General features: G+C 53.3%; 1 protein-coding gene across 5 annotated transcripts in view; it reads right to left on the bottom strand.

Annotated features, from left to right (window-relative positions):
• FSTL4 (follistatin like 4) overlaps positions 1–23,115 on the bottom strand; it is a 585,475-nt gene that overhangs the window by 124,157 nt on the left and 438,203 nt on the right. For all 5 annotated transcript variants that reach the window (XM_060636146.3, XM_060636145.3, XM_060636149.3 and 2 more), the window contains exons 5-6: positions 5,842–6,035; positions 1,855–1,978 (exon numbers count right to left, since the gene is read on the bottom strand). In XM_060636146.3, coding sequence (XP_060492129.1) covers positions 1,855–1,978; positions 5,842–6,035 — 318 coding nt within the window. The remainder of the gene's footprint in view (positions 1–1,854; positions 1,979–5,841; positions 6,036–23,115) is intronic.

Genomic DNA, 23,115 nt, shown 5'->3' with positions numbered 1-23,115 from the left:
AGAGAGGCCTGAGCACAGAAAGCATTGCTGGGAATGTCTCAGAGCTGTGCCCAGGACACTGGTTGCTCCTCTCCTGACATGCAGGGATGCTCTCCCTGTCATCTGCCTTGACATCTGCTCTTTTCTTGTTCATGTTCTATGAGATTAGAATCACCAGGGGGTCCCTATGTGGGGAAGGTGGAGAGAATATTGTAGGAGGGACACTGAGGACAGGAGGGAGGGTCTTGTCCAGTGACGTGCAGGTCAGTGCTTAACAGTTGGCTCTCCAGAGGAAGAAAGTGCCCCCCCTTTTGTACCATTTGTGTGGTATGAATTTCTGTGGTGTAGATACTCCCACCATGGCTGATTTAAAGCTATCAAGTGTTTCCCTGTAAAATTGCTGAAAATCTAGTCATTGGCTCTCATGAGCTAGGTCTAGGGAGTTGCTGATATTGCCACACATTCTAAAATATAGAGATTTATTTATTAAAAAAGTTTTTTTTAATGTTTATTTATTTTTGAGAGAGAGACAGACAGAACACGAGCAGGGGAGGAGCAGAGAGAGAGGGAGACACAGAATCCGAAACAGGCTCTATCCGGGCTCTGAGCTGTCAGCACAGAGCCCGACATGGGGCTCGAACTCACAAACTGTGAGATCATGACCTGAGCCAAAGCTGGACGCTCAACCGACTGAGCCACCCAGGTGCCCCTAAAATGTAGAGATTTATTTCAAGGCATAAATTTCTCTACAAGGCGAACACCTCCCACAGCAGGTTAAGCCTACCAGTCATTCGCACCTTATTATAAACTACTGTACGTCGATAGGAGTTTCAGTAGTGGGCAGGGAGAAGGACGATGGGTACCTATCACAGTACATTAGGCAGAGCCCTGTAATTGGGGGTTGGACTTTGAGCCTCGGCAACAGGGATGTTGTGAACCAGAAAGGCACCCTTCCTGCCCTTTCTGCCCCCCTGTCAAGCTCATGGACTTTCCCCAGGGAAGAGTCCCACTCGTTTCTCTCCTCATGTCATATGAGTACCTCCTCTATCTGCCACAAGAGCCCTTCCTGCCAGTGAATCATGACTGCTTCTCAGGCCTTGTGAATGTTTGCATTAACAGCACGAAATGTCAACACGAAGCAGGAATACTTTTCTGAGAAGCCGAACTCCAGGTAGAGGTTGAGGCTGGGGAGAGGATGTGAGGATCTGTGCTTGACAGTACTCAATGCACCTTGGCGGTAGGTGGGGGGAGGGGGTGTCTCACACCTATTCCCCAAATTCTAGGGCATGCTGGTAGGAGCAGTGAGCTCTTAGGTCATGTCCAAGGGTGTCTCACACAGGATGCACATATCACCTGCTTTAAGCAGGGGCTGAATGTTTAAGAAACATAAAGGGGTTCCATCTCTTTGAGGCCAAGAATGTTCCTTCTTGTCTCAAGTTTGGGGTCAGCACTGCCCTCCCCTCTCCTCCCTGCTGAATTCTGTGAGCTCTCTACCGGAGCTCATTCCTCCTGCCCGGCCAAGCCTCCAGAACGCTCCTGCAGAATCTGCCTCCTGGAGTCATAGACTCCCTCGGGTATCTGGCAGTGCCCTCCCAGCCACACTTAAATCACAGTCCTGGGTTCCTCCAGTGACATCAAGAAGGGCCTTTACCCAAAAGGAACAGATTGCGCGTTCCCTCTTCCCACCCACGCTCCTTTACCCTTTTCTTAAAGCTCAGGCTTGTTGCAAAACAAATTCAACTGATTTCACGTATGAAAGAAACCAATGATGGAGACAACCGACGACAGACTCCAGAGCCCCGCAAGCGGGAGGCGCAAGCCCGCCTGTGGAAACAAGCCCATTCGCGCACACACCCCTCATTGGGGCTGACTTACGGAAAGCTGTGTAGAGCTCGTGGAGGGTCAGGGAGCCATCGTTGTTGTAGTCATCAAATCGGAGGAGGTCGCCCGGTGAGCATCCCAGGAAGCCCTCCTCCAGGTCCTGCTCCTTCAGCACGTGCTGTGGGTGAGGAAAGGGATGAGGCCAGAGCAGGGAGTGAGTTCAGGGCTGTGGGCATGGCTGGAGCCAAGAGGGGCTGTGGTCACCGCCCAAGGGAGGGGTGAAGACTCCAGTGACAGCTCAGTGGGCCATGGGGAGCACCCAAAGCTCTTTGGTTTTGTCTTGCCTCACCCTCTCATTCTATAGATGAGAAAACTGAGGCTCAGGGAGGGCAGGGACTTTCCCAGGGTCACGCAATGGTCGGGTCAGAGTTGGGATGAGGGTTCAGGTGGACAGATCCCAGACAGTCTCAGTTGGGAATGATCTTTGCAGGTCCTGGTCTACCCCTTCATGCTACAGATGGGGAAACAGGGAGGAGAAGGGGCCTGATCAGATTAACTCAGCAAAGAAACAGTGGCTGAGCGCAGCCGAGGTCCCTCAGGCTCCTAGTTTCGTAGAGCTGGAAGGTCACTTCTCCATCAGTGCATGCCTGCCTGACCCCCACACTCCAAAAGCCCTCACGGATCTCAGGGCAGCACCTGCTAGTCACAGCACCCGTCCCCCCAGAAAGGGGCAGCTGCCATTCTACTGACTTGGCCTGAGCTCCATGGCTCTGACTGCCTCATTCTGCCAGGGGCACAAACGTCTGCCTTTGGGATTCTGGCATGGTGCTACGGATGGGCCTTTATGAACTTTTCTCTGGCCATGGCCTCGCCAGCATGACCAGCCAGGTGCCAAAAGGTGACTAAGGGTGGAAATTCCAGGTACCCTCACACAGCTGGAGCCAGAGGCTGGGTTTTCCGGGACTAAAGTCTTGCAAGGAAAATGCTGAGAACGAAATCTCAGAAGAAAGGAAGTGATTTCATTTTATTTTGTGGGGAGAGGGGGACAGAGACATTTTCTCTTTATTTAACAGTTTTAGCTTGGCCTGCTACGTTAAAGGCAATTTAATGTGATAACGTTAAAAAAAAATGACCCTTCACCTAGCAAGTAAGTGTTCAATAAAAGGGAGATCAACCAAAACGCCGGAAATCAATCTTCCAAAGATGGAAATTTCCCCATGTCTATTTCTACATTGGAAATTGATTAACTTTTCATAGGACTGACAAGTTTTTCCCTAACACCTTTGATTCAGTGTCAAGGAAAGGCCCACTTTAGCTGGGCTCTGCTTGGCAGTTTTATGAAATGGACTTTAAATACATTAAATTTTAAAGAGGAAATCATAATCCGATTACCATACTTGTTAACGGCTTCAGGTGCCTTGGGGCATGTGCCTGCCAGGTTAGAGCAACATGCCTAGGAAGGTTCTGTTTACTTCTCAGCCACCTGGGAGCCACATGGGGCTGGGGCGGCGAGAGCTCACAGGCGCTTCTGTCTAAGACAAGCCAAATCCACCTGTTCTCAGTGCTCCCTGAATGGCCAGTAGTGCAGGGAACTGCCAGATGGTTGTTCTTGTAAGGTAACTGTAACTGACAGGACCTGGGCTTTTCCCAGAGTGGCTCAGGTCATCTGTGGGTGGCTGGCCCTGCTCCTTGGGGTCTTAGCCATAGCTGGGAGCCGAGTACTCCCGGAGATAGTTACATGATGGCTGGCAGGGCTGGGATGGTGTGTGCCTGGGAGGCCGTGGGCCGCAAGCCTCCTGGGAGACAGGCTACATACGGATGGACCAGCACGTGTTGCCCAGGAGAGTGAGCATAGCAGGGTTTTGCACGTGCCTTACAATCTGCTTCCCAACGTACTCTCTGCAAACAGCCTCTGGACTGGCTGGAGTAGAGGGCCTTGAGAGGGGGACCCTGCGTGGTAAAGCCTCCAGGTGACTGCTCTGTACTTGGGTTTTGTGGGCACCTGCTGGCCTCACAGACCTTAGGAGAACAAAGTGGAGCCTTCTTGTGGGAGCCATTCTCCCCCAGGGAGACCCTCATGCTGTGAGGAGAGCAGGTGCATATGCATCAGCCCACCTGGGTTTGTTTTTTTTTTTTTTTGAGAGAGAGAGGGCACAAGTGAGTGAAGGGAAGAGAGAGAGAGAGAGAGAGAGAGAGAGAGAGAGAGAGAGAGAGAGAGAATCTCATGAGGGGCGGGGGGGGGGGGCGGGGAAGCAGGACTCGTTCTCACCTGATGAGGGACTTGAACTCACGAACCATGAGATGATGACCCGAGCTGAAGTCAGATGCTTCACTGACTGGGCCACCCAGCTGCCCCAGCCCACCTGGGTTTTGCCTGAGTTCATCATGTTCTTGACAGTGACCACAACTCAGGCAAGTTACTTGATTTCTTGGAACCTTGGTTTCCTCATCTAAAAATATCTGTAGAGTGGGGATAACAGGAGTACCTCCCAGTTTAGAGGATGGCCAAAAGGTTGAAGGGGGAAATGATAATAACAAAGGCAGTGATGATGGCATGGATGTTGAGCACCTATCACCTACCGAGAGGATACCATGTGCTAGGCACCATGTCGAACACTTCACACGCCTTAGCTCCTTTCATCCACCTGCTGATGCTGTGATGGTCATGGACAAGAAACAGAAGCCCAGAGAGGTGAGGTTTTCTCCTAAGAACCACTAGCTAGTGGATACGGGAGGCAAGGCTTGAACTCAGGAAGCTTGACCAGAATGTCTGAGTTCCTAGCTACTACACAGCACAGAAAGGGACTCTCTTATGTTTCTTATGTCATTAGTAAAGGGCCTTGCTTACTGCCATGCACACAGTGGATGCACACAGAGTGCCAGGGCAGTCTGCAGCCCAGTTCTTCCTAGTGACCTGGCCACAGCTTTGATAAGGTCATTGTGCCGTGTGAAGGATGTCTTTAAAGTGGTATCGAAGGTGGGGACTCATCTATATTGTCTGTCCTCCAGGTGGGCACTCTGTGGGCTCTGAGGAACAGCTGCCCCCGCCCCACCAGCCTACACGGAGAGGCTGACCTCACCCTCCTTGCATATCTCTGCACCTGCCCGGTGAGGCTCCAGGCCCTTCGAGGGAGACCAGCAGAGCGGGAGTAGGAACGCAGGCCCTTCTGGCCTACCTGGCCTGCCTGTCTGCCACCAGCATCCTAGAGGCCCTCTCAGCAGCTGGCAGGGGCTGGTGCTCTGAGTTACTCCTTCACTTTCTGCTGCAGACAATAACTGCCCGGGCACCACCTCGGAGCTGGAGAAAGGGACATGTGTGCTGTGCTTGCGGAGGGAGGCAGGGCTTCCTGCAAAGCAAAGCAGGTCGGGCCCTACAGAATGGCGAGGTCCTGGGGGCGCCTGGGTGGCTCAGTCGGTTAAGCATCTGACTCTTGATTTCGCCTCAGGTCATGATCTCACAGCTCCTGGCATGGAGCCCCGTGCCGGGCTTTGCACTGACAGGGTGCAGCCTGCTTGGGATTCTCTCTCTCCCTTTCCCTCTGCCCCTCTCCCATTCTCTCTCTCTCTCAAAACAAATTAACAAACTAAAAAATAAAAGCCACTTTTATCCTGTTTAAAAAAAAAAGAGCCCCCAAGCTGCTTGGTGGAAGCGAGACTTATTTCCTTTCAACGTTCCCGCTAAGCAAAGTAGAGGATTCCAAGAAGAGAAGACTTATTTCCTGATGAAAACATTCGAGGCTAGCCCCTCGGAAGTATGTATTTTGCCAGCTAGCTGAGAGCGTTTCGAAGCTTGTTTGTAAATATTGGCTGAAGGTGGCGGGTGGGAAAACACTGAGAGATTCTCAGAGGCACTGAACGCAAGCTCTCCGACTCCCAGGGGAAAGGCTGCTGTTGCAGGAGAGAGGCCTCCGAAGTGTCCTGTTACAGAGGCAGTTATGAACGACTGTGCTCATATGGGCCTCCCCGGTTCTCTTTATCTGCACACTGCATAGGAAACCGGACTCTTCCGTAACTCGGTTTTTCAGCATACACTGTACCTACCTGAGCCAGTTCCGAGCTGCTGAGGTGGCCGTCACCATCTGCATCCAAGTCCGCAAATAGAGATTCCACCAGGAGGCGCTTCTGAGAGGCAGGGTCTTGTCGGCTGTCCCCATCTGGGAGTGGCCGCCGGCGGGCCTGGAGCGCCAGAAGGACATTCTTCAGGCGGGCATAGTCGGCCATGGTGCACGGGTCATCTGGAAGACAGCATGAGGTTACTGCAGCCAGGCTCCTCCGTTGGTCTTGAGAGAATCTTGTCCCTCCCACTCACTGGGGGTCTTGGGCATTTAGCATGGGCAGTGCAGGCCGCACCTGGAGTACATGGGGCCTGTCTGTCCATCGGCCTGCCTATCCATCTCATCGATATACGGGTTCAGTGAAGCACTGAATATATGCTTTGCAGGATACCCATGCTAGAAGGAGCCGGTCTGCTCATCCCACAAATATTTATTGAACACCTATTATATGCCAGACACGGAGCAACCGTGCCAGATACAACGGGGAAGCTGGGCTAGGGCAATTCACAGCGGCAGCCCCACAGCGGATTTAGGAAAACCGGCCCCAGTTCTATTTTGTAATAGCTCGTCTTTGCCTTAATCCTACCTTAAAGGCTGCTTTTGAATACTTGGCCTCATAGATTAGGGAATTTTAGTTAACAGGACTAATAAGCCCCTGCTTAAGTTAATTAGGTACATTCCCAGAGCTGGATTACTTCAGAACAAACATGTGTACACAATCTATGACCAAGAAACAAAAGGGAGCTTTAAGAAATTAAAACTGAAGCACACGGCCCATGACTCTTAGGTCTTGTATCTCAGGCATGCTTGCTGAACGGCATCAGAACCACACGGTGTTCTGGCAAATGAGGCCTGTGATGCACTGTGACAGGATGTAGTTTATCTTGTTGGGGACGGGCCCACTAGGGTGAACACCACGCAGGGCTCAGCCCATAGCTGAGGCTGTGGGGCTGTTCGAGGAGCAGGATGGCTCCTCGCGCTCCCACTTCCCCACCTCCCCGGGGAGGGAGCATTATGGCACTTGGCTTTGCTAAGTCCTGGGGAGTGGGTGTGGGCATGGGCGTGGGCTCCTCACTGTCTACCCCATCGAATGCCAGGCCAATGCATGCTGCTCGGAAGGGACTGTTGGGCCTGGGGCTCTTCCCCTCAAGTGCAAGGCCAGTTGAGGGCACCAGGTAACAGCTCAGGGTTGGAGAGTCAATATCAAGCAGTGCTGGAGAGCACTGGTTCCAGAGTCCACTGAGCGTGAGTCCTGGGTTTGCCGCTGCCTGAACATGTGCCTTGTGATTTCATCTGTGAGGTGGGGAGAACAGTGCCTTCCACATGGGGATGTTATGAAGATTAAATAAGATACGCACATGAAGGGCTCAGCACTGGCTTGGCACCGAATAAGGGCTCACAAAATGATAGCTACTGTCCCTTCCTCATGACCAAAACCACATTTGCTGAAGAGCAACAAACAAGGAAGCTACTTGGTGGGGAAAGGCTCACAGGGAAGTCCGTCTGTCTGTCTGTCTGTCTCCCTCCCTCCCTCACTAGACAAGCTTCGATGGCCCAACCACTTTTTCTCGTGCTTGTTTGCGTTTCTAGATTTTCTTCTAATTTGGGGTCAATTGATTCTCGTCAGAAACAGATGCCTGTTACCATTTTCTCCTGCATGTTTATTTAGAAAAAAATCAATTGCTGTGTTCAATATAATCAAATTTATTTGCTCTCTGGGAGTTTCCATGTTCTGACGAGAATGGCTCTCCCAACCCCCTAACCTGGCTAGTATCTCTCTCTGGTCTGAAAGGAATATCCATTCCTGGGAGCTTTCAGGGCTCCCAGCTGGCAAACCAGATTCTCAAGTCCACAGAAGTGCACGGTGTTGAAATCAGTGGCCTTGTCCCACTACAGAATCACTCCTGCCCGGGGGAAGATGTGGTAGCCTGCTGGGTTCTTCTTCCTGGGCCCGGGTAAAAGTCGGTTTTGGGCACAGAGAAGAAGAGTTTGGGCCCAATCTTTTCCCCCCAAACCCCCAGCAGGGTTGAATGGAGCAGAAGTCAGGACACGGGACACGAGCAGTGTGGATGGGAAGGAGGTTGCTGTGTGGACAGTCTGCAGGGACCGTGCACAGCAGGGCCACCTGAGGGATGGGCCAGGCTGAGCAGGATGGGCAGGGGCATCTCATCCTTCCGGGTCCCTCCAACCTGCCTCACAGACCTCGGTGGGGCACAGATCTCCTGAGAGCCACCTGCTGCCCTAGGCAGCCCCGTGGCCCCCACCGTGAGGTTTCCCACCTCAGCAGGCCAGGGAAACCACTGAGGTGGGGCCCATCAGGCGGTCCACAGCAGGGTCTCTAGGCCCTGCTCCTCCTCCTCTGGCCGTACAGTTCACTGCGAGTTCGGAGGCTTCTGGCTTTTCCACCTTGGCACTGCCCCGCACACACCTCCTGCTCAGGACGGTAGCTACGTGTCTAGAAATGAACCTGGCGTAAGGGGTGGGGAAGGGTCCACTCCCAGAGCCCCCGAGCTTGCCCCCTGCCAGGGCCCACACAGGCCATGCCCCTCCCACCCTTTGTCGGCATTTATTTGCAAAGTCTGTGCCAGATGCCGCTGGCATGCTGGGACACAACGGGGCTTCCAGTCCTGGGTGTCAGAGGTGCCCCCAGACCGAGAGCTCACGGGGCTAGGGTGAAGGCAGCCTCCCTCGGGGAGGGATCTGCAGGATGAGCCCTGGAGGAGGAAGGACAGAAAGGAAGACCATGCCGGGCAGCGGGGAACACAGGGCAGGGGCAAGTATCCGGAGGAAGCTGGTGTGGGTCTGAGTGAGCAGCAAGGAGGGAGGGAAGCGTGGGCTGAGGCAGGATGTCAGGCACTCCTTTGTCCTTCTGTCCTTACTGAGAGCCCTCACTGTGCCCGGGCTGTGGGGGACCGGGCTCTCAAGATGAAGTGGTGTGCTGCTGGGAGAGAATCTTATCCTCCTTTACCCCAGAAGCAGTTGCCCTTGACATGAGTCTTAGCCTCGGATAACGAAACCATTGGCCCAATGTTCCCGACCTCCTCTAGTGTCCCTAGAACTTTGAGGAGTTGTGAGAACCAGAGGGAAGATGCCCAATGGTGCCATTTTTGTACCCATGGAGATGGTCATTTTAGTTGAAGTCCAAACCCTCTCACCGGGATGCCCTCTGACCCTCTATCTCCAGCAAGGACGGCCCCCTGACAAGCTCCCCCCACCCTAGGCAGGCCTTGCTTTCCAGAATGCAGAGGCTAGCAAGGTTGGCAGGAGTGCCAGCTTACCAAGTCTCAGTTGTATTTGTTTTTCTTCCCGCCCCTGGTGTCACCATGGGAGCAGACAGGAGTGGCTCACAGGGGGAGCCCCGGGCATTTGTGGATCTGCCAGACCTGGCCTTTAGCTAAAGGCTCCCCACCCTGCTGCCGGTTTTGAACAATTATCTTATTAGAAAAGAAATATGTGTCTATCAAATAATGTCTGGAAAGTGCAGATGAATATAAAGAAAGGAAAGACATCCTCCAAATCTCCCTCCCAAGGGTTGGCAGGAGGTCAAGCAGGGCCCTCTGCAAAGGAGATGCTGAGCCCCGGGCTGGCCCACCTCTGCCTCACAGGGACCCCGAGGGCCTGGCCCACACAGCCTCTGTTTTCTGACTTTCCTCTTCCTCTTACTCAGTTTGGACAAGAGAGGGCCAATACTCAAGGGTTGGGTTCTTCTTCACTTCAGCTGGGTCACCCCCGACCCCACCCAGCAAACCCACGCAGGGGACATGAAGCAGTGGGGGTGTGGAAGGAGAGACTGGACCCTACAGTGTGCTCCTGCCCAGGGCTCGGCATTCACTGCCCCCTCCATCTGGAATGCTCTTGACCCAAATCTCCATGTGGCTTACTCTTGACTTCATTCAGGGCCCTGCTGAGACATCACTGAGTCTAAACTAGCATCCCTGCCCCTATCTGGAGTGGGCCTGGGTCCCAGGGGGAGAGAGGGATCACCTGCCTAGACTTTATCTTTGGCCCTCTGGACGCTCGGCCCTTTGGAGAGAAGGTCTGTGGAGGGGGCGTGGCTGAGGCCTGGGGACCACAACCCCCCTCCCTGGGTCCCTATGGGTGCTGGCCATGATGATGGTGAGAATGGCAATGGTCAGCCCTTCCTGGGAGCCTCGAATCAGGGCCTGTGTGACTCAGCCCCGAGTAAAGTGAAGCTTCCTCACTAACAGATCCACAGCTGGTGGGATTTCCACTGAGAACTCTGGAGAGTGGGAGGCTTGCACAACCCCTGAGACAAGGATCTAGGGTGAGGGGTATGTTTGGAGATGGCCCCAAGAACTGAGGGGAAGGAAGAGGGAGGTGAGCCTGGGGTGGGGGAAAGCCAATAAAGGGGGGGTGGCCACTGTGGGCAACCGGGGCGCAGTTCCACGGAACCTTGGAGAGACTACGTCCAGCAGGCCTCAGAGTCGCTCCGCTTAGGTCGGAGGGTGCGGGACACTCTTCCACCAACTTCCGTCCCTTGTTGACTGAGGGTTGCTTTTGGGGGCATTAACTACTGCCCTGTCTGGCACTTCTGGACTTCCCAAATGAGGACTGAGCACACTCCTGAGGCCCGAAAGTGCCTTCAGGCTGACGATGCGGGTCCTCGAGGTTGGAGGCTATCAGCCAGCGTTATGGGCAATGGTCCACCAAAGCTTCACACAACCTGTGGGGTTGAATGAGGGAATCTGGATGGGGTATTAAGCATCTGCCATATCCCCTCCATGGGATGGCAAGTTCCAGGCAGGTGGGACCAGACTGGACACTTACACAGGCAACACTACAGTGCGAAATGCGTGGGGAATGAGTTACTTAGGGAATATGGCTGAGTACCGAGTCTTGTGGCTCCAGGGTAGACTGTCTCATAGAGAAGCCAGGGGTGATGGGACCACCCTGTAACAACCCTGCCCATGACTTCATCACAGGCTGCTGAGTCTACCTGATACCAATCCCTGTTAATGATAATCCACAAGACTGTACGGAGCACTGGACAGGGAGTCAGGAGACCATCTGGTTCTGCCTTGATGAGCTGTGAGACCCCAGGAAAGGCATTCATTCCCTTGCCCTTCCAGCCTCCACTTCCTACCTTAGAACGGGGGCAATGACAATCCCTCACTAGCTTCTGTGGCCCTGAGAGTTGCAAAGTTTCAAGGAGTCAGCCAGGCCTGAGGGCTTCTCTGGATGAAGTAGGGCTGATGCCCCAAGCGGGCCAGGCTGCAGCTCGTTTGTCATCATCCCCTTCGCCAACGCCCAGTGCCTGGCACAGGTGGCCATGAACTTGGTATTCGTAGATAAACCTCCCTCCCTTTCCACTGCCCACAGACGCTCCCACTCTGGGGCCTCTCAGGGAGGGAGGCTCATGTCCTGGTTGGCCCGACACAGACGAACATCCTGACAGGCCGTTGGAAGGACCCAGCTACCTTCCTGCCAGCCTGGGTGCCCTCTGTGCACAGTGGCCCCCTGGGCACCGGTCTCAGGCTTCCTGCCAGCGCATGTGTACGGGGCTCCTCCTGCTGCTTTGGCAGATAAAATATTGATCAGCCTGCTGAGGAGCCTGGAGTGTGATCCTATTTTCATGTCAGAACTTGGTAATGAACTACATTTATCAAGCCCATTCTCCATGAGAAAGGTCAGCCACAGATCTGGCTAAGTTGTTATGACACCTCATTAATCTAGTTCCCTCAATAATTGTCCCTCTGTGAAGATTCTAATGTTCTCCCATCCCAGCCGCGCTCCCACCACGCCGAGGGACATTATTATAGCAGGAGCACGGGCACATCCGCATTTAATTTTTTGAGCAAAGAGAGATAGGAAGCAGGTAGCAGCCTCTGGAATTAAATGTCCATCAAAGGAACACTTTCTAGTGCAAAACAAAGGGAAGCAAGGGAGACATTGTGAATATTCCATTAGCCACACGTGCCCCTGCCGGACTGGGCCTCAAAGGATCCGTCTTCACTCTGAGGCAGGTGAGGCTTCCTGTTCCAGATGTGGGTAGGGCTGGCAGCCCCCGAGAGGCAAGGGAGGGGGGTTTGTATAGGAGGGCAGGGCGGAGATGCCATCCGGGCAGCGGGGAGCTCAGATTCTAATGGAGTGTGAGGCCGTGCACGGTCAAGACCCCTGCAGGAAGCCCAGGTTCCGGATACAGGAGGCACCTGCAGGCGGGCGAGGGGTAGGCTGGAGATACCAGGCACAGGGAAGGGCGGGTGGTGAGGGGCCATCCTGGGCTGTCTCTCCTTCTCCCTCACCCTCAGCCATCTCTTCACCGAGTCCTTTGGTCTGTCTCCCCAACACGCCGCTCTGGGTACAGAGGTGCCCCATGGGCTAGTCCCCTTTCCCTACTGCTACACTTTGCCAGCCTCACTCTCTGCTCCTATTCGCTCCCTGCTGACTGCCAGGTGGCCCTGTGGGACTGAAGGCCCCCCAGGGCCAGGGGCAGGCCTTGGTGCAGGTCTGGCATATAGAAGGCACTGTCTGAATGTCTGCTCACTGGACAGCTGTGGAATCCTAGGTGGAGGGGGTGGCAGATGGGCTCAGATGAAGGCTGTAGCCCTGCCCAGAGGAGGGGACAATCTCAGCCACTTTGAGCCACAGTGACCAAGGTCTGGAACTCTGGAGGGGGCTGGGAGGTGTGTCCTGACTCACGCCAGCTCCTGTGGAAGGACAGCGTGTGTGACGTGGGTGTGGCATGGGCAGCTCCAGCACATGGTACGTGGGGTCACTGGGGGGCTTGGACCCTATCTCATCCACTGGGGTCCCCCCCAAACCTGCAATGGTGGCGCCACAGAATGGAGTTTGGCATGGCCAGCCTTGGGGTGGGTGGTCAGGTGGTGAGCCACAGAGGGATTGTTGCCCCTCTGGACACTAGGTTGCATAGACGTGGCTCCTCTGAGTCCCCTCTGGTGGGCATACACAGCTCCCTAGATACTGCCTCCGGAGAGGAGGAAAATGTGAGCGTCTGCCCTCTTGTTCTGCCACTGCTGGTCAGGACAGGCCTGGATAGCCCTGTGAAGAGGCCAGCAGGGCGGGGGGACCCATGCTTTGGAGCAGCAGCTCAGGTGGGGAGGCCTGGGGGTGAATTCAGCCACAGCAGACTTTGGGAAGGATCCAATTCCACACTAGGGTTCTGGTCAGCAAATGAGCACAAAGCTGACCCTGGGGACCCTGGTGGTTTGGCGGGTAGTGGTAGGTGGGGGCAATCCCAAGGCCACCATGAAGACCCCAATCCCTGATAGCCATCCCGCACGGTGGCAGCCCTAAGTTTACTGGACAGGGGACTGCAGGACACAGATTACTCGACATGAAGGCCACTGCTCTGCCGCTGGCAGGAGCAATCCCTTTGGGGACGGGTGTGGGTTAAGGGACAGGGAGATGGGAAGGAAGCACTGGGGAGGGGCCTGGTGGGTCGTGCTCAGAGATGCCAGCGTGTGGACTGTGACATCTCCCTTCCAAAACCACACCCAGGCCATCCCTTTAGAAACTGCGTGGTAGTCAGTCATGCCCTTGAGCCACACCCACTGGACTCCAGCCCTTCCCCGACCTGGCAGCGTGCTCCAGACCCTAGGCTCAGATCCTGACACCCTCACCCAGGAACCCCCCGAGGGGCCCAAGGGAGAGATTGGATGTGCCCACAAGCTCTTGGTCGCTGTTGGGTCTGCTCATGGGCAGACTCTCCCCCACCCCCAATGCAAACATTAGCAGCCCTAGTTCTCACACTGTCCCCATCCCGCCTGATAAGTAATGTCACTGCCGTCTGATAAAGCTGCAATCTTTACCACCAAAGCAAAAACCTGGCTTAATCGTCTGGCACCGACATCACGGCTGAACGTGGTTGTGTGACACGGGCCTCAGTTGCAATGTGTCATTCTGAGGTCTATTTGGAAACCACTAAGCTGTGCAAAGAGCAGGAAGCATTTTACTCCCAGATCTAATTTATGAGCTGCCATAACTTTACTGGAGTTTAGCTTAAGAGGAACAGATGTTTAACTTGATGTAAATTCATGAACATTAACAATCTTTCTGCTGCCGTTTCTGAGAAAACTCAATTAACAATAAATGCCAAAATCAATGGGTTTATCTTCAGGACACTTTTTTGCTAACACGATGTAGTTTTGCTTTGACCAAGCCACAAAGCTCTGGAAAGTCTAGCAGACTGTGAAGCACACATGATACAGTCTCCTCACAATCCCCAACATGAACAGGTGCGCTCTAAGTCATGCCATGTGCTGACCCCCTCCTGGCTGTGACTGCTGAGCACATGGGTCACAGTCACCCACACTCTAGCACCCTGGGGAGACCCTTCCGCCATGACCTGAGCTACAGCTGCTGGCCACTCCCCTACCTTCCAGAAGCAGGCCTGCAGACTTTGCTCCCACGTACCCCCTTCCTGAAAAGCCCTTTCTCTAAATTTGGCTTTTCTGCCAAAGCCCACCTCTAAGGGGCTGCTTTTGTTTCTGCCCCAAGCCACACACTCTCGCCGTGTCCTCGCCCCCAGTCTGCCTCCTCCTTAGACAGCATTCCAGTGCCTCTGTGTCTTCTGGGTGAACGTCACTGTCTTAGAGAGCTTGGCCATGGCACCCCGTGGTGTGCATGATCACTGGGCACGAACTCACTGGTGAGCTGCCTGCCCGTGGTTTGGAGGCACTCTTCAGGCCTCCTGTCCCTTTCATCACCCCAAACTCTACCTGGGTCTCCTCCTCACCCACTAGTCCCAACTCCAGAATCAGCAACGGGCTTACCACACTCATAGCAACCCCGCATCCTTTCAGGCCCTAAAGGGGGCCTGGCATCACATTGGCCAACGGTCCTTGGTCAATATCCTCTCTTCTTTTCTCCGGAGTGCCCTATTAGTCATCCCAACTGCCTTTGAACATCATGGATTCAAGGTACACGGCCCACTTTGGGTCCACAAACAGAATCTGCAGGTCTGAGGCTGCCAATGGCCTTTGGCCCTGCCTGAGCTCGACCTACACACCATGCAGACCACGGGGTTCCTTCCCCGACCGCTGCAGCAGCACAGACCAAGCCCTCTCCAGCGCTGGGGAAGTACCCACCTCCATGCGTGCCTGAATTGTGGACAAAGCCTCATCTCAATTTTCGCCCCAGAATCAGGTAATTTAAATTAACAAAACCACCCAGACCTTTGTTAGATAAATGGTACATTTCCTCATGAACGCCCGGTTCAATTGATGTTGCCATACAATCTGCTATTTGACATTTACAATCCTCTCTTCTATTCCTATTAAAGAAAGCAAAATTGGTTGGATTCCTGGGAGAGGGATCCACAGGCACTTTCTATGGCTGACTGGCACATCTATCAGGTGGCCCGGGAGTGAAAGAGTAACGTTTGAAAACTTGAATAAATGCTAAAGCTCTTCTGGCGTGAAGAGCTTGAGTTTTTACTCTTGTGTTAGTGAGAAACCCACACCCAACCGGGATCCTTAACAAGTCACCAATTCCTTCTGGAAGGACGACACTGACTCCCGACAAGCTCCAGGTCCCCCACAGCCCTGTCCAGAGCTCAGCGCCTGTGCACTCCCACCCCACCCCTCACGTGCACCTAGAGGAGAAGCAGGACAGCTGAATGAGGCCACGGCCACCAGGCCGGAAATCTGGAGTGGATGAGGAGGAAGAGAGTGGGCATCACCCTTGGCCTGGGACAATTCCATTTATTTGTTCCTGAGACTCCATCCCCCCAAACACCTAACCAAAGGGAAGGGTCCTGCTGTTGGGATGGCGAAAATGTAGCTTCTCTGGAGTCAGTGATGTCCAGGAATGTTGCTGCTTTGAGCTTTGAGATGCTATGGCCTTTGAGGGGTTACCAAGCTGAGGGGGACCTCAGCCCGGGACACGGCAGGGCCTGAGGCTGTCTCTGGCTCTCTCACTGGCCAGGACTAGGGCTGCATGCCGCAGAAGGAGTACTTTGCTCTCATGTGGACTCACAATGCATGCAGGGGGCTCCATCAGACATCTCAAGAGGGGCAGTGCTGTCCCTGGGAGGTGAGCTGGACTCTTGTAGGGAGCATCTTTGTTTTCACAATGACTGGGGGGCCTAAGCGGCCCTTAATGAGTAGGGCCAGGGACCCTAGGGATCCTATCTATCATTTGGAGCAGAGTCCTGTACAACAAACTTCTGCGGGCCTGGCATCTCCTACAAGTTTTCAAACATCTCAGTGGACAGTCACTGAAGTGAGATATTCTATTACTAGAGGCCTAGAGTCTAATGCAATGTTATTTATACAAACATTGCATATGTTTATTGTATATAAAGTATTTTGCGCCCTGGGTTTGCAAGGATTTTCCAAGGAGGCAGCTAGGCTGGGTATTGTAAACTCTTTACAACTTTATCAAGAAGTATTCACCATTTTGGAGAATTACACCTCCAAAAGCAACATCACTTAAGTACTCAAAGTGTTAACATAACATGCCCGTCACAGGGTCTGTCTGTAGCTGTTGTGTTCACAGGATCCGTGGGTGGGTGCTGACATCTGACCACTATGACTCAGTATATGCAGCTGGTGTCCAAACATTTACATACTGAAAGGCAGACTTTATTGCTACTACTTTTCTTATATTTCTCCTTTACATCCCAGTTTGAATAAGACACATATTCATTTCAAAATTATATGGGGGTTCTACAAAATATTTGCTATGAAAAGGTGGCTTTGGGTCTGACAGGATTAAAATAAAGTGATCTATGTGACAACTAGAATCCGTGGCCTTCTTTTTTACCCATTTATTTTTATCATGGTCAAATATACATAGTGTAAAATTTACTATTTTAACCATTAAATTTTTTTTCAATGTTTGTTTATTTTTGAGAGAGAGACAGAGAGCGCACAAGTGTGAGTGGGGGAGGGGCAGAGAGAGAGGGAGACAATCCGAAGCAGGTTCCAGGCTCTGAGCTGTCAGCACAGAGCCCGACATGGGGCTCGAACCCGTGAATCATGAGATCATGACCTGAGCTGAAGTCGGACGCTTAACCGACTGAGCCACCTAGGCACCCCTCTATCTTAGGCATTTTTTAAGTACACACTTCAGTGGCATTAAATATATTCATAATTTGGTGCAACTATCACCACTATTCATCGCCATAACCCTTTCCATCTTGTAAAAGTGAAACTCTGTACCCATGAAACAACAGCCCCTATTCTCTCCATCCACTGCCGGCAGCCACCACTGCACTTTCGGTCTCTACGATTTTGACTAAGTATCTCATGCAAGTGGAGTCCTGCAGGATCTTTCTGTGAGTGGTTTATTTCACTCAACAGGATGGCTTCAGAGTTCAACCATGTTGTCACCTGTTGGAATTTCCTTCTTCTTTAAGCCTGAACAATATCCCCCTGTATGCATACACCACATTTTGCTTATTCATCCATTGGTCCATAGACCCCAGACGCTTCCAGGTTTTTAGCTATGACGAAGAACGCTGCTATAAACACGCATGTACAAATATCTCCTCAAGATCCAGCTTTCGTTTTTTTTTGGGGGTCTATATCTAGAAGTAGAATTGCTGGCTCATGCGGTAGTTCTATTTTTATTTATTTATTTATTTTTTTGAGGAACCACCAAACCATTTGCCAAAGTGGCTGGTACCATTTTACATGTACACCAACAAGGTACAAAGGTTCAAATTTTTTTCACGTCTTGGTCGGCATTTATTATTTTCTGACAGGGTCCACCCTGGTGGGTGTAAAAGTAGTGGCCTTCTTTTGAGCCTCCTCAGTCCCGGGAGTTTTAAGACACTGGGAATAGTATGGGGGTGCACCTGGGCATATGTGGCCCTGTGGATATGCTTTGTACACGTGCATACCTGCGTGCAAGCCCAGCCTTTGAAGGCTAAGCATAGGGAGGCAGAAGGCCCAGAGACACACCCTTGGGCTCTAGAGCCCGCCTGGTCCCAGGAAGGCAGCTGGCGGCAGCCCCTGAGGAAGATGGCGGATGCCCCAATGAAGGAGACAGGGGCCAGGACCTGTGTCCCTCCCCCCTTCTGCAGAACTGGTCTCTTTTCTGTATCTATTTTCAGGACACCCCTGGACAGGGTATGAGAGCTCTGGGCCGGCAGGTGAGGAGACCGGGGCAAGGGAGCATTCCGATCCCCTGTCTCACATGCCTGGTGAGGCCTGTGGTGTTTCTCTCACCGTGGTGTTGTCTCAGGGGTGTTTGCTCAGCCCCTGAGGTGAGCCAAAGAGCCACTGAGTTTTAGAGGCAGCAAGCGCAGATGGTCCTCTTCTGTAAGAGGGGCATGTGGATTGCAAATCAATGCCACCAAGCGAAGGTCTCCAGGAAAGAACTGCTCAAATGTTAACACACTCCACATCCCTACCTGTAGAAGCTTTGCTGGGCTCGAGGGGACATTTACTTTAGAAGGAAAGGTATTACAGGAAAACTGCCTGAGAATGGTCTCAGAAAACAGGGTCTGCTCTAAGCCAGGGATTCGTGCCTTTACACAGGCTTGGCAGGAAATAGCATTTGAGAGAAGAATTGCCTGACCAGAGATTTTGAGACCTGAGATGACTCAGAGAAGTTTTCTGACGTTTGAAGATTTATCCGAACCCCTCTGACTAGTATGATTGGCAGTAAATCCCAGGTCAACACGAAACAAAAGACAACAACTCTGAAGGAAAAGCACAGTCTTTGGGGTCGGGGGGGGGGGGGTAGCGTCTGGATTATTTCCAGAGCTTGAGCTGCTGGGAGGAGAATGGGATGGCTCTTCCCTGCATCTGGTTCAGGGGATTAACCATACTGGAAACTTATCAAAATTCAGGCGCTCCCTGTGGAGGGAACAGCAGAAACTCATCTCGATGAAAGCTGGCCCCAGGCTGGCTGAGTCTGAGCCGATGCGCGGCGGCCCTGTATCCGTGTCCGGAACCCAGAGCCTGGCAATGAGAGGAGCCAGGTGGGCAATGGACCCTAAGGGGAGACCAGGGTGTGGCCCTCAGAACACTCAGAAGGCCCCTCCGCCCGCAGCAAACTGACTCACTGCAGACACAGTTGAGCCTCACGGCTGGTGGTTGAGCTCAGTCTGCAGCACGCCGAGAGATGGGAATCTGTGGAGGTGCTGCATCTCATTAGATGCCCACGCTGGGAGATCACTACGTCCTCTGTGCCCTCCTTATTCTTAAGTTCTCGGATCCCAGGAATGGCCTTGGCATTGCCTCGCCTGCCATGAAAATGGATTCACGTGCTTTCAGAGGGTTTGGGACCCACAGGGTATGGGAGCGACAGGAATCTCCCAAGGAGAATGTATACAGCTGAGAGCACACCTGAGGGCGGGCAGGTGGGGCCAGCGGCCCACAGCTTGAGGCTCTCCACCCTGAGACCTGAGCCCGGCTGTCACTTGCCTGGCATGTTATGCTCACACTCTTTGGGTGCCTTTCCTGCTCCTGCTCTGGCTCCCTTCTCTTCAAATTCTAGCCTTCCACTCTTGCAAAGAGCCCCCACAAGCTGTATTCATGGAAAGAACAGGCTATTCTATAACATGCCCAGACGTGAGGGCCTCTTCCTGCCAGAAGCCTTGCCTAGAGACCGAGGGTCTGAGCTGATCCTCTCACCCAGTGCCAGGAAAAATAGGCAAGCCACAAAGATGGGGATTTCCGGGGACTCCAGCTGAGAGGGGTGACCGGCAGTCACTTCCCAGGGCTGGCATCCCTTCAGGGGGACCACAGCCACGCTCAGTAAGGGCATTTCCATGTGACCCAAAGCTGACCTAGGTCAGGTGGGGGCTGGTGCCTAAGCGTGATAGGAAAGAAAATCTAGAAAGATCTCATTGCAAGATGCTCTTCAGGGCTCTCAGACACAGAGCTACCAGAGTCCAGCCGCTCTCAGGGAGGGCAGAACAGCTGGACCCTGGCCTGAGGCAGCCCCACCTCTGACCTCTGGGGCAGAAAGAAGCCTGAAGGCCAATAGATCTTTATTTTCTACTCCACTAACAATTTCTACCGCTTTCATTCCAAAGCCTCTTCTTTCTGTGCAGAGTCTAGAAATGGTCCAAGCTCCAAGCTGACGTTGCAACCATACCCTTCAGTTCTTAGAGAGTGGCTTTGTGCTCCAAGTGCTGGGCTCACATGCCAGTTGGTCTGTGCCTGCCACACCGACAAGGTCATTTCCTTCTATGCTCACGTGGAGCTTTTCTTAACCCGCTGGTCTCCTCCCTCTTCTTCCAAAGTGTCCTCCCTCTTCTTGGGGCCTCCTGTAAGTGACCGTGCTGGCTCTCACCACCTCTCTGATTTGCCACAACCTCTCCTCTTCCAAAAGGCAACCTGAACAGCAGTTACGCTTGCGTGGGGACTTGAGTGAGGCCGAGTGGGTGACACTCCCGGGTGCTGGTAAGATTCTCTTTCTTGCCCCGGGAGCCGGTCACAAGATGCGTTCTCTCCGGAAATGCTCTGAGCTATACTCTTGTGATTTATTCATTTTCTGTGTGTGTTATACTTCAATAATATGTTTATTTAAAAGAGGCAGCCTGGTGCTTCTCAGCATCTGAAAGATATTAGTTGCTTTGGGTAGGAGCTTCGTCCTTGGCCAGGCCCAGGGCTGGGCACGCGGAAGAGGGACTGGAAGGGCTGGCAGTTCACAGGCGGGGGTCACTGACCTGGAGCAGCAGCGTGTCTGGTCTCTGGTCAAATCGCCCTGGACTGGGCATCCCTTTGGCCAGGCACCAAGTCATCTATCTTCCCTGGGGATGCTGCTTGTTAGCTCAGACCTGGGTCTCTGGGGAGGAGGATGGGTGTAGGGTGTGCTTTGCTGAACAGCTTGAGGAGAAGGAATGGAAGAGGCTGAGGGTCAGGGGGTCCTCGCTGGCCTGGGGTGTCCTGCCTCCCCTTCACACTCAGCTCCCGCGAGGTGTGTGATGCATGCTGAGTCCAGAGCTAAGGTGCCCTCCTAGAAATGTCCTCCCATGGAACACTGCCCCATGTTGCAGGCCTGGCTGGCAGTGGGTGACTCTTGGCAAAGAGGTATTGGTGTGGAGGTAGCTGGCCAGTCGATGTGTTCTCAGTGAGAGTGTGCCATGGGCCCTGGCACCCAGGGGACCTCTGTGGAGCCCCAGGATCGGGGTCTGGGAGTAAGGTCCTAGAACCTCTCACGGACCATGCCCTGGCCTGTTCTGCCTCAGTTTTCTCTTCCTGCTCTCCAAGGTTGTGAGGACTGAAATGAGGGTTCAGGCCCAGGTGCAATTCAGACTCCATGGCCCTGGCTGCTTGGCTTGTGTGGCCCAGAAATGAGCATCAAGGGTCATGTGCTCAGAGGGGACAAGATGGACCCTTCTGCAGCCACACCTCATGCTCCAGTGATGCCTGACTGGCCAGCCAGGACAGACGGCAAAGTTGAGCCCGCAGGCCTTGCGGCCCATAACTCTGAACCGAAGTAGTGTCCTGGCCTATCCTTCTGGGCACAGCTCAATCGTGCACTCCTAGAAAGCCGTCCGCCTTTCTGTGGCAATTAGGGTCCAGACTCCGCACTTGATTTTCAACATTAACTGCCCTGTGGTGCTAACTTGCTTTCCAACATGTGGTACATGCCCGCCAAACAGAGGGGCCCTAATGTGCCAACAATAGGAGCCTCAGGGACAGGAAGCATATGGACCTTTCCTGTGGTTACTACACCTGCCACGACCGCATTGTTACCCACACTTGGTGCCTGGGGACAGACTAATTGATCCTAGGCGACCTGACTTTCGGATAACACACGGAAGGAGCGGAGGGCGTTTTACTCCAAGGCAGGAGATAATTTATAACCAGTCTGAACACCTGGCTTGGCAGAGATGGGAGACTCTGAAGCTCACCCCTGCTCTGTGAACTCACAAGCGCATGAATTACTGCCAGGCTTACCGTAACTGTAGATCGCAGGATGAACACAGGCCAAAGAGGCAGGGGGTGAAGAACTCCATCATCTGGAGGCTCCAGAAAACACACTTACATCCTCCCCAGCAAAGCTGGGCTGTCCAGCTGAGGGAGGAGGTGGGAATGGGGGGAGGGGGTAATGAGCACAGCCAGCCCTGAATGGTGCTTAGGTCCTATCCCCACTCAGTCAGAAGAGGCACACTGACACCTGATGTACCTGAGGGCGCAGGTGCAACAAGCCCTGGGCCAGGCATTGGGGCACAGAGCGGACAAGAGGCCAATCCTCCCGGACATGAGAATGTGGGCACTGCTAGGCTGTGTCCTTCCTTCCCTCTTGCAGCTGGAGCAGGCTTGCACTCAGGGAGGTGTGGGGTGGGGGGGCTCCAGGCCCACATTGTTCAGCTCTGGGAAGCGTCCTTCCCAGTATGTCCTAGAGCCTCCAGCCCGCCCTTACTCAAGTGTGAGGCTGGGATGGGCACACTGGGCCCTGTCTCTGGACTAGCTGTGCATGCTTATCAAGCAGACCATCAAGGGAAATCAAGCTTGCATCCTTAGGTGGGGGCTTCTGTCCCCGTGAGCCAAACAACAGAGCCAAATTTACATCTGCCAACTAAGAAGCAGGCTGTAAAGAATCCCCTGCAACTAAAGTGGGCACACTCTACACCTCGATTTCAAAAGGAGAAGGTAAAACAGGATGCAGGCGGCTGTGCTGGTGTGGCTGGGGGGCACTGATGCTGAATCAAAGCCCATGGCGAATTCACGGAGTGGGTCTGGGTCCACTTATCAGGATCAAATCCCCCGGAGCAAATGGCTGTGATTATGGCTTTCAAATAACGTGGAAGAGCTATTGGATCACAGAAAATGGTGTGGGACTAAAAGTAAATACAAAATGAGGGAGTCTGCTGGCTTGGAGGTGGGGCTGCTGCATGGGAACACCGGCAATAATTACATTCAAAACGCCACTCAAGTCTTAGGAGATTCTTCTCCCAGCTCAGGTCTTTAGTTTTCAGACCGCATGTTACACACTGGAGACTGTCCACCTCTCAGAGCTTTAAATACACACCACCAGCGAAGGATCATCATCCCATTTATCAGAAAGCAAACCTAAGAGCCGGAGAAGAGTCCTTTTCCAGATCACCTGGCTCGGTGGAGTTGATTTAACGTCTAAGTGACATGTACTAAACATCCTGGGGGTTTGAAGCAACAGATTGTTGAAAACAGTCATGGCGCTTGTCTAGAAGTCATTCATACCTGTATGGCCCTAGAGAGTGTTTGGGTGGTTAGCACGTGTGTGGAAGGCATTTGGCAGGGGAGGGTGTTTGTGTATCACAGGCTGTGTATGAGTGCGAGACTGAATCCCTGGTGTGTCTGCCTCCTGGGTCACCCCTGGGGAAATGTCTGGC

The sequence above is a fragment of the Panthera onca genome, chromosome A1, assembly GCF_046562875.1.
Source record: "Panthera onca isolate mPanOnc1 chromosome A1, mPanOnc1 haplotype 2, whole genome shotgun sequence".
NCBI lineage: Eukaryota > Metazoa > Chordata > Mammalia > Carnivora > Felidae > Panthera > Panthera onca.
This window is presented reverse-complemented; position numbering and strand designations above follow the sequence as displayed.